General features: G+C 34.8%; 1 protein-coding gene across 1 annotated transcript in view; it reads left to right on the top strand.

The window, feature by feature from the left end:
- NEK7 (NIMA related kinase 7) overlaps nucleotides 1–17998 on the top strand; it is a 155953-nt gene that overhangs the window by 83737 nt on the left and 54218 nt on the right. Inside the window, exons 3-4 of the mRNA XM_032136818.2 lie at nucleotides 8247–8387; nucleotides 17843–17905. Coding sequence (XP_031992709.1) covers nucleotides 8247–8387; nucleotides 17843–17905 — 204 coding nt within the window. The remainder of the gene's footprint in view (nucleotides 1–8246; nucleotides 8388–17842; nucleotides 17906–17998) is intronic.

Genomic DNA, 17998 nt, shown 5'->3' with positions numbered 1-17998 from the left:
GTGTAAAACCATAGCCTCCATGGTAGCTGTTTTGAAGAGTAATGTTGAATGTATACATTCTAATCTGTTTGTTAGAGGTCAGTGGTATTTACATTTAGGATACCTGTATATTTTGTCTTCCTTTATATTGTTACTATGTGAATATTATGATCTTGTCATATGATTCTTATGTTTCACATAGCTTTGTCACTAAATATTCATAAAACAAACACAAATTTCAAAAGTTTGATAAGTTTTTCTTGTCACATTCATATAGAGTACATTTAATCATGTCTTCTTTTTCTTTAGTAAATTTCATTCAGTGTTGGGGCACAAGTAAATAGAGGAGGAGGAGTTTCTATTAGAGTTATGATAGGTGTCTCTTAGGGGGTCAGGGGAGTACCTGGAATTAATTTAATTTTAGAACCAATAAATGGAATGATAAATCAGATTACCTCGAGTGAGTGAGCAAAAATGTGAAAAGGATGTTGAGGATGATACCCTGTGGTGTACCAGCATTTATGGAGAGGAATATGTAGCGGACCTGGAAGGAAACAGAAGGACATAGCTTAGCATGGTGGGTTAGAGCATGAGCTCTGAAGTTATATTGGCTGGGATCAGTTCTTAGTCCCTCACTTTCTAGCTGTGTGATGGAGGGGAAGTTGTTTAACATCTGTAAACCTCAGTTTTCTTATTAGTAAATGAGATGAATCAAGTTTTTACCTCATAAAGTTGATATGGAGCTTTCAGTAGGATGCTTGGCACATAGTTAGCACTCATTAAATGTTAGCAAAAATGATGATGATGACTGCAATGACAACATGCTGCCAATAATTGTCTTGGCCCACATTTCTCTACCCATTGTTTTCTTCCATATCATATCTTTTATTACATCTTTATTACCTACCTTCTGCCTAGATGGCTTCTCCTTTAGCCTTGTTTTTACCAGTAAATGCCATCGCTATTCATCTGTGTGCTTCAACCAAAACTCTCAATCATCCTTGATTTCTCTGTCTCCCTCATTCCTCATATTCAATTAATTGGCAAGTTTTTGACTCCATCCCAAATTATATTCTGATTACATCTACCGTCCTCATCTCTCTAACTCCTCAGGCCACAGCTACTACCTCCTGTCCAGTCTCCCTGCTTCCATTCTTGCTCTACTCATCCTCCTTCCCAGTTCTCCATGCAGCATCATGAGTTATTTTTGTAAAATGTGTATCAGAACAGTATTGTGCTACCTTGCTGAAAATCCAGACAGACCCCCTTACTCCTTACTCTTGTTGTCAGAGTGTAATATGGTTTTCTCAGTGCTTACCTCTTTTTCTTTCTTTCTTTTTTTTTTTTTTTTTTTGAGATAAGGTCTCACTCTGACACCCAGGCTGAAATGCAGTGGCGTGATCTCAGCTCACTTTTTTTTTTTTTTTGAGACTGAGTTTCGCTCTGTTGCCCAGGCTGGAGTGCAGTGGCACGATCTCAGCTCACTGCAAGCTCCACCTCCCGGGTTCACGCCATTCTCCTGCCTCAGCCTCCCGAGTAGCTGGGACCACAGGCGTGCGCTACTATGCCCTGCTAAATTTTTTTGTGTTTTTGGTAGAGACGGGGTTTCACTGTGTTAGCCAGGATGGTCTCGATCTCCTGACCTCGTGATCTGCCCGCCTCGGCCCCACAAAGTGCTGGGATTACAGGCATGAGCTACCGTGCCTGGCCAATCTCAGCTCACTTTTTGTATTTTATTTTTAGTTTTTATATTTTTAATTTTTTTGTATTTATTTTTTATTTTTTTTTTTTAAGTAGAGTTGGGTTTTTGCTATGTGCCATGTTTTCCAGGGTGGTCTTGAACTTCCGAGCTCAAGTGATCCACCTGCCTTGGCTCCCAAAGTGCTGGGACTGTAGGCATGAGCCACCTCGCCAGACTGCTCAGTGCTTACCTCTTTAACCTCATTTCTAACCATGGTCTCCCTTGCTCACCGTACTCCAGCCACAGTGTCCTTTTTGCTGGTCCTTGAACACATTGAGTTCATTTCTTCCTTAAGACATTTTCTCCAGATGTTTTTCTCTGCTATGGCTTCTTTCTTTTTGTTTTTTAGTCTCTGTGTAAATGTTACATCCTCAGCAAGATCATCCCTGAATTAACCAACCTAAAATAACTGTCCACTCATTTTCTGTCACATTCTATATCACATCACTTATTTTGTTTCTCTGCATAGTGCTTCAGTATGCAGAATAAATATTAGATATTATTATATATTTGTTTATTGCCTGTTTAGTGTCTTTGTGCTATATCCTCCCCTAGTAATATTTGTGGAATAAATGAATAAATTTTTAACAACCACTTTTTACTCTCTGTCTTTCAGTAAAAGGTTTTTTCTCTCCATATTTAACCAGCCAGGTGTAGCTGGTTGTGCTCATAGGGAAGTAGGGGAGATGGGAGTATCTTTGACATTAATTAATTATCTTGCTCATGATAACATAGGAGAGATAATCAGTATTTTTGGTTATATCATTTGGATGTAGTAATTATTATGCTGGTAATATAACTAATGATAATTAAATGCTACAAATACCAGGGTCTTACAAATGTTTAATTAGATAACTGGTTATATTTGGTCACTCATTTTTCTTACACAATAGTAAAATTTCCTCCTTTGATAAAAGGCCGGTTTTAATGATTAATGGCATATTGTCTAAACTAATGTAAGTCACTGACACGAAACTTTAGGAATACGTTACATTTGACATTTGACATAGTTAAAAAGTTTAGGGAGATAATTTTTCAAATAGGAAGAAGCACGAATAATTAGGCCTTGGTGGCACATATGGTGTTTTTTTGTTTATTTGCCTTTTTTGGTTTCCAGTGAAGTCTGTAGAAAATATGACAGAAGGTCTATAGAATACATGATAGAAAGGATATTCTGGTTTGTGTAATTTGGAGGTGGGTAACACCTTTTTAAAGATAAAAGATAATAGCATGAGCTTTATTGCTAAATAAAATTTGAAAGACATTTTAAAGTTTTGTTTTAAATTTTGGAGAAATCCAACAATATTAATATAAAATGTAAGGTAGTTTATTTAATTAAGTGGCACAGGAAAATCACCAGTAAGAGATGAATTTTCAATAACAATGAAAACCTTATTAATGGTGTTAATTATTGTAATTAATACTGGCTTGTATATTAAATCATTGATAACAATACCTCGAGGAATTATCAGTACATAATTTTCTCTCTGGGGAGACTATTGAGTTCATGCTGTGACTCTTCTAATTTCCCCAGAGAGGATTATCATCATAATGTTATCCTGAATTATCTTATTGCTCAGTAAGTGTCCTTGCCTTCAAATTTAAAGCAAATTAAGAGATTAATTTAGTCCTGGGAAGTTATTGTTTAAAGAGTCTGCACCTGTGAAAATACGAAGCAGTGGCAAACAGAAGGAATTTTATTTTCAAATGAAAAGTATCTATGTGAAGGAAGCTCAGTAAACAAAGACCGATATGTAGAAGTTAGTCCCAATTAGTTAGTAAGATCTCGTGTTAATGTGATTAGAGTGTATTCACATCAAAAAAAGTTTGTTAATAAGAACCCAGAACAGTATACTGATTCTCTACTAGATTCTACTTAGAGCTTGTAGATAATTAAGTCATTCCCTATGTATTTTGGGCCTTTTACATTTATTTAGTTCTTTCGAATACATTCACTGAGTTAGTATTTATTCTTTACTTCATGGCATTTTGGTAAAAAGCTAAAAAAAAAAAAAACCCACTTTGGTCTCTACCTTTGAGAAACTCAGTGTCTGGAAGGAGAAATGTATATACATAATTGACCCTGGAACAACAAGAGGGTAGTTTGTGCAGCTGAAAACCCATATGTAACTTTTGACTCCCTAAAAACTTAACTATAAATAGCCTACTGTTGACTGGAAGCCTTACTGATAACAGAAAGTCAATTAACACATGCTTTGTATGTTTTGTGTATTATGTAATGTATTCTTACAATAAAATAAACTAAAGAAAAGAAAATGTTAATAAGAAAATCATAAAGAAGAAAAACGATATTTAATATTCATTAAGTGGAAAGTAGATCTTCATCTTTATCCTCATTGTCTTTGCATTGGGTAGGCAGAGGAGAAGGAGAAAGAGAAGGAGTTTCTTGCTGTCTCAGGGAAGGGGAAGTAGAAGAAAATCTACATATAAGTGGATCTGCACAGTTCAAACTTGTGTTGTTCAAGAGTCAGCTGTATAAACAAGTAATTAAAAGCTTGTGTGATCCAGGACCCAACATGGTGCCTTCGTTTGTATGCCTCTTTGTAGAGTTGAATGACTACTGTCAATTGCTACAGAAACAGGGGTAGAAGCCAATAAAGCTGCCTGAGCGAGCTGAAGATGATTCCTTAGAAGAGCTGACAAGGAACTGAATCCCAAAGATGAGCTGTGGTTTGCTGGGTATGAAAAAGGAAGTTATTCAGAAGGCATGGGAATAAGCAAGTGCAATGCCATGGGCATGAGGCCAAAGTTCACAGTGCACTTGGGAAATACATGGTGCAGCTGATGGAGGGGGCCATAGCGAGGTGCAAAAGTGACTTGAAAAGCCTTCTGTCATAGATAAGGCATCATTATCCTCATTTGATAGTGGAAGAAACAAAGTGGGTTTTTACTTCCATAAAAGTTGAAGGTCCTCTAAGTGACTCACGTCAAATCTAAAAGCCATTTTTTGCAGCTTGGAAAAAAAAAACCTGGGTCATTAAGGAACTTCAAGAAACTGAGACTCAGTTTACACTCCAAATTGAGAACAGCAAAACGTCAATTTAAGTGATTTTATTTGGTTTATATTTCATATTGATTTGAATCTCAGTATTTTGCTGAGTTATTTTATTCCCAGTAACTTAAAACATATGGGACATAGAACATCATTCAACAAAGAGAATATAGCTATTTCCTAAAAATAGTTCTTTACTTGAGTGGGAACCCGTTTGATGACACCATTTTTTATTTAAAGCACCTAATGTAATGCTACCTAGAGTGGGATATAACTCAGCAAAATGAAGTATGGCATTGAAAACAATATACTATAATCGCTACTGAAGTTTATAGATAACCTGCCTGATGATCTCCTAAAGGAGACCTCCTCTTATAGAAGCTTATTTTTATACAAATTGCAGTGTGGCAAAGAGACCCAAGGGTAGTTGGAGATGTGCAGCTATGCTCCTTCTCATGTCAGCTCTCCACATCTACACTGGGTGACAGGACATGGGAGCAGATGAGACAAGCTGTCACTCACCCACACTGCCCTTTGAAGAAAGGCCATGGGGGGATAAAGGTGCCGCAAATGGGCTGTGAAGTTTACATACACTGCCCACTGTTAAACAGATTACGTCTAATGAAGTGTCTAATGCTCAGGCCATATCAACCTAATCCTTGGTGGCAGTTCATCCCTCAACTGCCAAAAAACACCGCCCTCTGGCCCTCTTTCGCCACTCTGGCGGCCAAGCACAGGGAGGTGCCCAGTCTTAATAAACCAAGACAGTGTGTGATCTGACATGCAAATGTAGGTCATTGCATATGTAAATGTGTGATTACAAACCTGCATGCCAAAACACATTAGTGAGACTTTGCTCTCAGCATGCGGTTGTCACACTGCCTTAGCAGTTCACGCTAATATTTGTCAAGTTATTGTGCAGACAGAAGATGGAATTCCCAGTCAAATTTAAAGTATCTGAATTGTTTGATAGTGTTCCTAATGATGAAGCTGTATTTTGCTGTTGAGATTGACAAATCTTCATTAAGTGAAAGAATGGTCTCCGTGTATGGGAGAAGGATTTATACTTATTAGATGACACAGACTGTTCTAGTGCATCAATATAAACAATTCTTAGGAAATCATAGACAATTTAAAACATGTTTCCTTTTTAAACAAAACCTTTATTTAAAGTTAAAAACGTAAAAAATTGCCAAATATCCATTGGCTATATCTGAGAAGTGGTACTTTGTGAGTTTCTTTGTTACATATTGTCACATTGACACTTAATTGTAAATTCAATGGCTATGAAAAGAAATCCATTTACCAAATGAACATCATGGCAAGTTATCTCCCTTTATTTGATAATTTTATTTTTGTTCTATGTTTCTTGTTGTGGAATGCTTTTTCATCTTCATTTTAAACACTTTTCTATTCCATTTTTGTCTTTATTTTTATTTTTATTTTTAGTCAAAAGACTTAACATTGAAAATATCTGTGGATCATCATGTAGGGTCCCATAATGTTGGGTCATATATAATAAGGTGACTTTGCTTAATAACCTGGCAGTGTGGCACAGGCTATACTTGGGAATCAACTAGACATTCACTTGGTTTGATGACATCTACATAATGGGACTGGTGAGAGAATTGAATTTGATGGCATTTAAAGTCCTGATATACAGTGCCTGTTAAGTTCTGGGGATGAAAATGGGACCTTCTATCATTGTTGTAGTAATTATAACAATTATCTTATGGTCCTATACTTATGAAATGAATTTGAGAAATTTGAAAAATTTCATGTACTCTGGTTATTTTGCGTATTTTAAAGGAAGCGTGATGTTTTTCTTGACAGTATTTTGGACTTCTAGAAGAAAACAATGTACAATAACAAATTATTGCTTTTTTTTTAAGAGAAAACATTGGGTTTGAATTATAGTGACTCTTTGGCAGAATTTTACAGTTAGATGTAGTGAATTTTACATGATAGATGTGGTGAAATTAAAAGATAAAATGTACTAGGGGTTAATGCAAAGTGTTGCCCATATATCAAAATAGCCTTCTGCGTAAGTCTAGGATATGGGGTCATCAGCCTTATCAAAGGTTTCTTTGAAGGACTAAAAGTTTAAGCTGAATGAAATGTGCTCATCAACCAGTGCCATCTTTACATTAATAGATCTTTAATATTCAGTTTCATTAGAGGGTGCGCTAGCCTGGCCCCACAACAATGTCGTGTTTGGCTTGGAGAGTACAGAGGGGACTGCAGATGTGAGGAGAATGGTAAAAGGCATGGAAGAGTGTGCTCATCAGTACTCCAGGAATCTTGAAAAGGCTCAGGCATGTCTAGCCAAAAAAGAGAAGATGTAAGGGCATGTGATCGTTTTAAATAGGCTTTTTTTGTTATATTTTAAATAGCTGGAGATGCTAAAATGAATGCCATCAGGAATGTAAAAGGTAATATTCCAACTTTAGCAATAGACAGTGTCTGACTGTAGTAGATGTTCAGTTAGTGTTTACCCCATAACTGAAGATTGAATGAATGAGTCCATGAACAAAAAGTGAACAAAAGAACTAGGACAATCGGTAAAATTTGTAACCTGAATTTTGTCTCGAAATAGGGATGGCCACTGTGCCCCTGCCTCCAATATCTTATAATTATTTCTCTCATAGCACAGTGAAGAGCCTCTTCTATGTATTTGGGTAAGTCGTTTGAGAGCAGAAAGCATATCTCATTCACCTCTATTTCCCTAGCAGCCAGCACAGTGCCTGGCACGTGGTAAATATCAAAAAATGTTATTTAAAAAAAGAAATGTCTTTTTCCATGATAAAAAAACAACAAAGAGTATTGTTTAAAATGTAATGATGCGGTACTAAACTTCTTGCCACTGGACATATTCTTTGCCGAAGTTAACTGTCAGGAAGTTAACAAGTGTTTCATGCATTAGTTGACAGTTTGGACTAAATGATTATGTATTTTTGTAAGGTCCATTTCAACTCGAAGATCTTTTCAAAAGAAAAGAAATAGCAGAGAAATACTAGATTGGGTGGGACAAGTTTATATTCTGTGAACTAAAGACAAGTTACAAGGAGTTCTTATCTAAAAGTTCAAACTCTTCATCCCTATGTTGTATCCTTCTTAATTAACTTTCTTTTTAGGCTTTCCTATCTCACATACTACATATATATATATATGTATGTTTTATATATTTATTAAAGCATATATATGTATGTTTTATATATTTATTAAAACATATATATATATATATGTATGTATGTTTTAATGTATTCCTTGTTTATTCCCCTCACTAGAATGTAAGTTCCTCGGGTGCAGGGATTATTGTCTCTCTAGTCTGCTACTGTATTGTCAGTGTGTAGGACAGTGCCTGGCATAAGTTCAATAAATATTTGTTGTTGAGTGAATAGATGTCTGCAAACTTACCCTAGGTGTCACCTACGTATATGAAAATGATCAGTGATTGTGTGTATTGCGTGTATATTGTGTGATTGAAAATTTTTCTGACATTTTTAATTACAGAAGGCCTTACGACCGGATATGGGCTATAATACATTAGCCAACTTTCGAATAGAAAAGAAAATTGGTCGCGGACAATTTAGTGAAGTTTATAGAGCAGCCTGTCTCTTGGATGGAGTACCAGTAGCTTTAAAAAAAGTGCAGGTAAGATGATTTTAATTATATAAATCAATGTAAAATTATACTATGTGAATTATAGATGAGAAAAGCATATCCTGAATGATTGGGTACTGATAGCCTTAAGTTGAGACTGCTGGGAAAGAATGAAAGTTGTATTTTAAAAGCCAGAATCAAGTGTAGTATGGAGTGGAAATATTAGCTTTAACACTATTTCTAGGCTTTAAAAATTTAGCTCATATTGAACCTCAAAAAGCTTTCACAACTCTAGATTTTAAGAGGCAGATTTGAGTCATCACCATTACTTCTACCTGGACATTTAACTAGATGTTGAATACTCACTGAAGTTCTACAGCTATAGGCACTGTAGCCAGAAACTAGAGTCACAAAACGTACTGCCCGAAGTTAGTAAATGGCAGTTAAACTATACCAGCAAAAAAATGAAAGGAAAATGAAGTGAACTTTATTTACTTGGAAATAAAAACAATGAGGCAGATAAAATTAGAACATTGATACCTAACTTTAAAATCTCTTATTGTATTTGTGTCATTCTGGAATCAGATTTGCTCTCTAATCCAGACCCTTTTCTATCTTCTCGAATTCATTTATCTTGCTCCAGTTCCTCTTTCCAAGTCCTGCCCTAACCCTGGAGTTGCAGTCCCACTGAGCTACCCTGGAATGCTCACTTGCCAGAGCCCTGAATGTTTCACTTGCCCTAATGAGATCCTCTAGCCTAGAAAGTACTTGTCTTTCTGCCTTCCAGTGTGTATGACATCAAACAATAAATCACACAGTGAATCATACACTTTTACTTCCCTTTTTCAATTATGGTAATAGTTATTCTTCACATGTGCTACAGCCTGTTTTGCTTTGCAACTCTGTTATCTTTTTTCTGCAGAGACCTGTGAAATCTAAATGTCTTTTTTTTAACTTCTTAAGATGTTTAGTATACTTGTGACAGCCAATATAGAGATGAACAGTTTTAATTTACATTTAAAAGTGAAACAGTAATGATTTATAAAAGGTTTTATCTGGTATATGTGTTAGATGTAAACAATAATAGAGATACCCCCATATCCACAAGCCAGCCTAAGAAATGAACATTAAAAATATTTTTGACATGTGTGTGCCACTCCCTTCCCTCAGAGATAACCATATCCTGAATGTAATGTTTATCATTCCTTTGTTTTTCTTTATTGTTTTTCCTACATTGGTATGAATTTCTAAAATAGTCTATTGTTTACTTTTGCATTTTTTTAAACTTTACGTAAATGAAGCACGTTTCATATATGTATCACACACTCACATACACACACACACACACACACACACACACACACACATACTCGCACAGAGCTTGCTTTTTTCACATAGCATCGTGTTTGAGCAATTAGTCCGTGTTGGTGCATGTGCTGTAGTTTATCCTTTTTGCTACTGTATAATATTCACTTGTTCTTGTTGATTGCTGTTTAAGTTGTTTACAGTTATTTGCTATTACAAACAATGCTTCTCTGATATTCTCATGTCTTTCCTAGTATACACATACAAGAATTTCTCTCTTGTTTGTGCTTAAAAATGGAAATGACTGCATCCCACAGGGGATGCATGTGTACTGCAAGTTAATGCCAAGTTGTTTTCCAAAGTTGCACTGGTGTAAGTTTTCACCAGCAGCATATAAGAATTGCAGTCTTCTCTGTTTTAATATGCCACTCAGAGCTTAAGAAAACACAATATGGAATGTAGGTATTAGTGTTTATGAAAGAGATTACTTTTGGAACGATTATTCCCTTACAAAAGAACTCTTTGATTCATTTTTAAAATGTATTAAATTTCTACTATGATCTCTGAGCACCCAGGGAAATAAAAAAGAAACTAGTGGTATTATTCCTGCCCTCCAGGGGAAAAGGAGTCTATCTAGAACAATATAATGTTAAACCCTGTGGCATGGGTTCCTGATTTAAATAAGAGTTCACAGAATGGAGATGTCAATTTGAGCTGTTGGAATTGGTGGAATTGGAACTTAAGCCAGGCTATAAATGTGAGCCCAGATTGTGGTGAGCATTGGAGCAAGACAGAGGAATTTGAACCGTAGGCAATCAAGGATGCACTGTGGACTCTCAAGTAGGGTAACAATCTTCAAAATCCATTATTTTCAAAATAAAATTACAAGCTCAACGTACAGAGTAGAGTGGAGAGAACATAGCTGCCAATCTGCCACAGATTGTCAAGATGAGAGGTTGGATGGATTGAGATCCATTTAGAGGTCTCTGGGGACTCTTGGATCCCTTCTCTGATTCTGAGTGTGGAAAACAGGGCTCAATTCTGTCTCTAGTGATTATTTTTTACATTGCAGAACCTTCTCATTAGAAAGAGAAAGAAAGAAGGGAAGAAAGAAAGAATGGAGGAAGGGGTGGAGGGAGGAAGAAAAAAGCTCTTGCTGCATTTTTCTATTGATTGGAAATTTGAATAAGTGTGAGTTAATTTGCACAATTGTATTTCCATTCAGTATTAATTGGATATTACCCTCTTAGCCGCCTCTGTTTTACGCTGTGATAAACCTCAAATTACTGTAGGAAGTTAAAGTTTATTCTTTTGGATTATCCCATTCCTTTCTGCTTTAGTGTTGATATTGTGACATCTAGTTTAAACCTAATTTCTTCATAGAAGACAGAAATGATATTGTGAGGATATTCTTACCTTATTTATTAGGGGGCAACGCCTTAAACCTTTGTAAGAAGAAATATATTTGCATTTTAGACATATTGATTCTTGTGACATATTACACTTGTGCTGAACAGGAAAACCCATGGTTCTTTCTTTTTAAAAAGTCATCTCTGCAGCTTAAAATACAAAATTTTATAATATTGCTGACCAATGCTTTTCCTTTTTGAAGAATGCTAACCTAACTCTTTAAAAAAAAACCCTAAAGAATTAAATATTGAATTTCCTCATTCAACTTGTTATTTTAAGGCTGTATTACTTGTCTCAAGAACTGTATTACTGTTCCCAGGTCCACTAGACTCCTTCGTGAATACTTCGGTTGAGTTCATAAGCTAAAGTATTGGTTTTATCATTCATTTCTCTGCTTACAAATTTTTGATGAGATACCATCCAGAATCCTCAGCTTAGTTTTTAAGGCCCTTCCCTACTTTGTGCCACTCCATTTAGTTCACTTATTCAGGGCTGTTAACAAAGGATGTGTTCAGCTCTGGACATTTTCCTGCAGGTTTGCCTGTTACCTGTATGGGAAGGAAGAGTGTGTGTGCTAAATGCATGTTACTTCTTAGAAATCATAAAGGGATCTGAGAGCCTACAGTATATGGCAACATTAACCAGTCTTTTTGAAAATTTACCTGTATCCCATCATGGTTCATTTGCAAAAAAATAAGATGGTACCTTAACTAACAGAACAATTTTGAAATTCTCTGTACCAACTTTGCTTTTCTCTCTTGCCTCCTTCTTCAGTGCTTCCCTTCCTGCTGATCATTGAATTCATTCCTCCAGTATTTATTGACCACCTAGTGTTTATTGGTCAGTGTCTAAGGCTTTAGGAAGATTAAGATAAACATACTGAGACTCATGGGATTCTAGTGGGGGTACAACAAAGACACCTCTAACATAATGAGGTAGGCACTGTGATAGGAGCAGCCTTGAAGAGAAAAGGTGTGAGGAGGAGTTTAGGAAAGAGGCTTCACAGAGTTTGTGAGCTGGGTCTCAAAACTTACGTTCTTTATGTTGGAAGATTATCAAAAACTTCTTTTGATCTGGTATATGCAATCTCTATTTTATTATATTTTGCTCATTGATTAGAGCTATAGGATTGAAGTTGGTTTTTATTTTATCAGTCTGACATAGTGTTACAGTAGTGTGAATTTGGGGCCTTGCTGTTTCTTAGTTCTTTGACCATCGTTACTGTCATTTTAAAATAATACGTGAGGTATTTTGATCCTTTGTTCATTAATGCTTAATTTCTCTTTGCTTACTCTTAACTATATTTCTAGATAACACTATTTTACTGTGTGGCAGCCATTGTCAGTGAGATTTTTTTTAGGAAGAAAAGCTAAAATAATACTTTATGTATTTATACAAATAAAGTGATAATATCGTTCAGATTCACCTTTTGATTCAGGTGATCTCAAAAAGTCTTCCCCAAAGTATTCTTTGATATTGAATGCTTACCTTTTATTTACTTACGTTTGCTAGTTGCTTTAAAGTATTTTTCAAGCAAATAACTTTTTAATTTCTATTAATAAGTTACTTTTTACTCATGTTAATTTTAGATTCTGCATGTTTGCATATAATTAGAAATTAGGATTATAGATGATCAGAAATTTGTGGACAATGATAGCACTTCCATAATACATAGAGTGATTTTAACATATTCATAACCTCTGTGGCTTTGCATTCAATCTCTTTTTCAGTGTTCATTGTGATTAATAAAGTTATCTTGCAGTTATCTTGAAGCTTATGAACTTCATTTAATCTCTATAGACTTCCTTTCAGATTTCCAATTGTTATTTGAATAAATGAAAACTAAGCATTTGTAAGAATAATTCATAAATGACATTTAAAAAATACAGAACAATTTGGTAAATTAATGTTAATTTTTACTTGTCAAGGTGGAATAGGCTTTTATCTTTAAAATTAAAGCTTTTTAATTTTAATTACTTGTACTTGCAATCTTACGCATTTCTAAGCAGATAAGAAACAGAAAATTTCCAGTTTTATGGAATGGTTAACATTTTGGGGTTAAACTACTATATGGCAGACACTGTACTTGACAATAGGGACACAATAGTGGGACACAATAATTAAATCCAACATTTTTGTGTGGAAAATAGACAATAAATCAAATAATCGTAGCAAAAAATAAATCAAATAATTATAGCCAAAAAGGAAATGACCATGCTGTGGTATTAGAGACAAACTAGAGGAGGAGAGCATTTTAGAGTGTGCAGCAAAGGCCTCTCTGAGGATGTGAAATTTAAGCAGAGGTGGAGGATATGGAGTCAGTCATCTGAAGGGTAGTGATAGGAAGGTTCCAGCTGTAGAGCCGGGTACGGTGACTCACGCCTGTAATCCCAGCATTTTGGGAGGCCGAGGCGGGCAGATGACGAAGTCAAGAGATCAAGACCATCCTGGCCAATATGGTGAAACCCTGTCTCTACTAAAAATACAAAAATTAGCTGGGTGTGGTGTAGTCTCAGCTACCTGTAGTCTCAGCTACCTGGGAGGCTGAGGCAGAATTGCTTGAACTCGGGAGGCGGAGGTTACAGTGAGCCGAGATCACGCCACTGCACTCCAGCCTGGAGACAAAGCAAGACTCTCTCAAAAAAGAAAACAACAACAACAAAAACTTGCTTAGTATGTATTTTTAAGTACTTTGTTTTCTGCATTTTAAATGGTCTTTCTTCTAACAATTTGACATATGCCTTTTTAAGGGGATATTTCTGTTAAGTTACTAGAAGGATTTTGTTTCCTTTTAAAGAAATCTAGTGTTAACCTTTTCAGTTTCATTAGCTATGAGTAATTTTGGCAAAATTTTAAGATGACAAAAGAAAACCTTTAAAATGATTCAGAGAATACCAAGAATTTATCAGTCATTACTTGCCTAACCACAGCTCATCCCTTGCTCTTACCAAGCATAAAATGAGTTTAAAAACCTGAAGAAACTTTGGTAGAACTGAATGAAAATGATGCCTCCTGAAGACTTGTTTGTACATATTATATGCAAGATATTCTTACAAAGTCCATATTTTCACCCAAGACATACTGCTTTTTCTAGCTCATGAAATCATCGGACAGCTTTGAATCTGTGTTTGGGAATGATGTAATCTAAATATTCATTATTATTTATTTTTGTCTTGACTTGTTGGCTGAGAGAAAAAGAAAGATACTTCTGAATTTCCAGTTAAATGTATTTGTAAATGTATTTCATTCAGAATTTAGTTTTGCTTTAGATGTGCCATCAATGCTTATTTCTCCCTGCATTTGAGGAGTGACTTTTGATATTATTGAAAATTCAGTTAAAAATAAAAGTCAATTTGTAATTCTAAATTAATTTTCATAACTTGAATTAAAGATTTTCTGTGTAGCATGTTTCTATCTTGGTATGTTGTATCTCATTATGGTTTCCTAAAACTCTTATACATCTGTTATTCATTCTTATCTCACTCACCCTCTTTTGTTTTTTAAAAATGTTGTTCCACATCATAGAGACATTGATTACTGAGAGATTAGATACATATATGTCTCCAAGTTTGCGATTTTCTTCATTTTAATTACTGGTACTATATGGGCATTATTCTTTCTCTGCCTCCTAAAACAAACAAACAAAAATACCAGGAATTCCATCAAGATCTGATACACTTACAATTTTGTGCTTTCCAGTATATCTCTGAGTTATCTCAAATTCCTTGTAAGGAGCATTTCCTGAGAATGGCATCAGCATTCATGATGCGTCAAGAATCAGTTATTTCTCATGCCATTTTGATTTAAAGTGCAAGTAGTCTCTGTGTGTGTGTTTCATATCTATAACTAATATCTAGTTCAAATTTTTCTATTTCCATTAGTGTTTGTTTTATTGTTTAACATGTTGATATAGTAATCCCTTTGGGGGAATGAATGGCATTTCTATGTGAAATTGCTAAATGTAAAGCTTATTCCTTCAGTTCAAGAACTTTCGATTTTACACACACACACACACACACACACACACACACACACACACACACACATATATTTTTTCCTGAAGGGCATTATGCATTCCTGCTTATATAAATCAGTTATTCAGAGCCCTTCCAGCCAGCCATGCTCACCCCCATTAAGGTTCTTACATCACTTTGAACAAGTAGCACTTACAAGTTGTGTGTTAATTTTCTGTGTTGCAGTCTGCATTCTGCATCTGACACTGTGCATCTTAAAGGACTGCAAGATGGTTTTCTTGTTTGTATCTGTAATAAGATCTGATAGTAAGATGGCATTCAGCATGGATTTTTATATGTAGAAAGGGTGGACATTAACAGTTTAAGCTTGTCTGTACTCAGGATCAGGTTATTCGTATTAATCATTTGTGTGTAAAGTTAAAACTATGATGCTCTTGGAGAAAATTTCCGCAAGGTTTTTCCTTCCTTCCATAAATGGTGTCATATGGTTTGTTCTTTAATACTGGTATTTTTTTTAAGCCCTGCTATTGGTGTCCATTTATATCTAGCTCATTTTGTCAAAGCTTGATGTATACAACAGCTTAATGTTAGCCAAACCGTATCTTACTAGATAGTTTATGCGAACTTTGTGATAGTGATTTGCCACTCATAGTCTTTTCCTTTTTTTTTTTTTTTAACCCTTTTCCTTTCCTTGCTGTTGTTTCATTGCGTTGCATTCTGTTCCATTATGAAATCATGGTAGTTAACATGAGTTTACTGTGGCTGACATGGTTAGAATTACTGCTAATGGAAAAAAGAGAAGTTGACTCTCTTTAATATATGTACTGGCATACATATTTCTTCTTCTGTTATTTGATTAAATGGGAGAAACTTTGATGTAATCTAGTCTGTCTCTTTTTGTAAACCATTAACTAAGATAAGGCTTTATATTTTTTCAAATCTTAAACAGTATGCAGTGCTCAACTATTTTACATTAAAAGTTGCAGAACATAAATTTGATACTTGAAGTTTTCATTAGAAGTAGTAGAACCAAAATAATGTTAGTGAAAAAGCATATATATCATTTTATATACTGCTGTTTTCACTATGTAAAAAGCACGTGCATTTGTACAAGAAATAGAAGGGACTGAGCCAAAGCTAAAATTCTTGAAGGCAGTGAGTTTATGGATTTTATTTTTGCTTTATAATCTTATCCAATATCTTCATATGGTTTTTTTAATTAAGAAAAATTAGAACTTTGTGTATCTTTGGATATTAAGAATGGTATCTAGAAAAAGTTGCCTTATAAGCTGTAATTATACACCCTTATTTCATATTTACTTTTATGCATTAGATATCTTTTGTTTCTGGCTGGCAGAATCCTATAATTCTTTCAAGGTTCACCTCTAATGTTACCTGCCTCCCTACATGGGAGGAATTTCTTCCTTAGGTTTCTAATACTACACTTTGAACACACATATATTTTAATACTTATTAGCTAGTTGTGTATACATTAGACTTTGTGACAGCCTGGCTCATTGAGAAAACACTGACTATGGAGCTAGAACAACCTGGCTTCAAGTCCTGATTCTGTCCTTTACTAGTTTTATGATCCTAAGCATATTATTTAATCTTTTTGGGCCTCAATCCTCATCTTGTTATTGTGGCCAATACTACCTATCTTACAAGATTGCAATGAAGTTTAAAGCATCGTGTAAAGAGGCCAGCCCTCTCTGGTAGTGTCTAATAACTATTTCTCTAATTAAAAAGACTTGGATTCTGCCACTCCTTTGACATTGTACCTTCTTTTCCTGGAATGTTAGCTGGCTGAATCAGGAAGACTTGATTAAGCTGATTACTAAAAATGTCATTAATTTTTTTATTTGTTATGTAACTAGGGTTTTAATCAGCTTGCAGTACTGCCTTAGATTTTTTTTGCAGTCTCTAAGACATTGCTTTTTTAAATGTTTCCACACACTTAGAACCTTGAGAGATTTGTGTTTTCAGAGACACATGAAATATCTTTTTGGTTGTATTTTTTATTTTTATGTTTTTAACAGTAGGTTAATATTTTTCAACCTTTTCTTCATTATCTTCCCCCAAGCTGCCTGTTTAGACATTTCTTTCTAATTACCTCTACCCATGAAATTTTAATTCCACAAATACAGTATATCTGTTCATGTGCAGTACTGTATGTGTATCTATACTTTATACTTAATAGAGTAAAATTTTGTTACCCTTCTCCACAAAGAACCAATTTTCACCCCCTTGGAATGATATCACCCTTGTCAAGAATGCATACATCAGACCTTTTAGACATGATTTGATGGAACAGATTAATGGTTCAGTGCTTGGGTTCTAGATGGATAACTCTGAGAATGAATTCTGCTTGCTCTGTTGATTAGCTGTGTGACCTTTTGTCAGTCTCCTTAGCTTTCTAAAGCTTCTCTTCTTCATCTGTAAAATGGGAATACTACTATTATCATCCTCATAAGGTTGTGCAGTACATTTAGCATATATTAATTGTGCAACATATATTAGCTATTACTTTATCATCTTAATAATCACAACTTTAATTTTGTTCATTGGAACTTAAGACCTGAGTGTCAAGGTATATCTAACTGTTCTCTTTATCCATTTTTAAAATACTGACTGCTGAAAATGTAAGCATTGTTGGTAACATAAGATACCTACAGACCTCCTTAATAAAGAAAAGCTAATCAGAAAGAAAATTCCTTAGTGTACATATAATTACATGTAGAGTATTAAAATGAATTTACACAATAGCTTGAACCAGAGGTTATTATTTTATTAAGTAATTCTGGGTTCTATTTTTAGATATTTGATTTAATGGATGCCAAAGCACGTGCTGATTGCATCAAAGAAATAGATCTTCTTAAGGTAATTAGTGAACTATTGACTCTTTTGAACATAACATGGTGATAAAAGTGATTTACTAAAATATCACACTTAAACACAAAAAGGTTTTTAAGA

Source organism: Hylobates moloch, unplaced genomic scaffold (genome assembly GCF_009828535.3).
Source record: "Hylobates moloch isolate HMO894 unplaced genomic scaffold, HMol_V3 SCAFFOLD_18, whole genome shotgun sequence".
In the NCBI taxonomy this organism is placed as follows: domain Eukaryota; kingdom Metazoa; phylum Chordata; class Mammalia; order Primates; family Hylobatidae; genus Hylobates; species Hylobates moloch.
The sequence above is the reverse complement of the archived record's forward strand: the minus strand, read 5'-3'. Positions and strand labels throughout refer to the sequence as shown.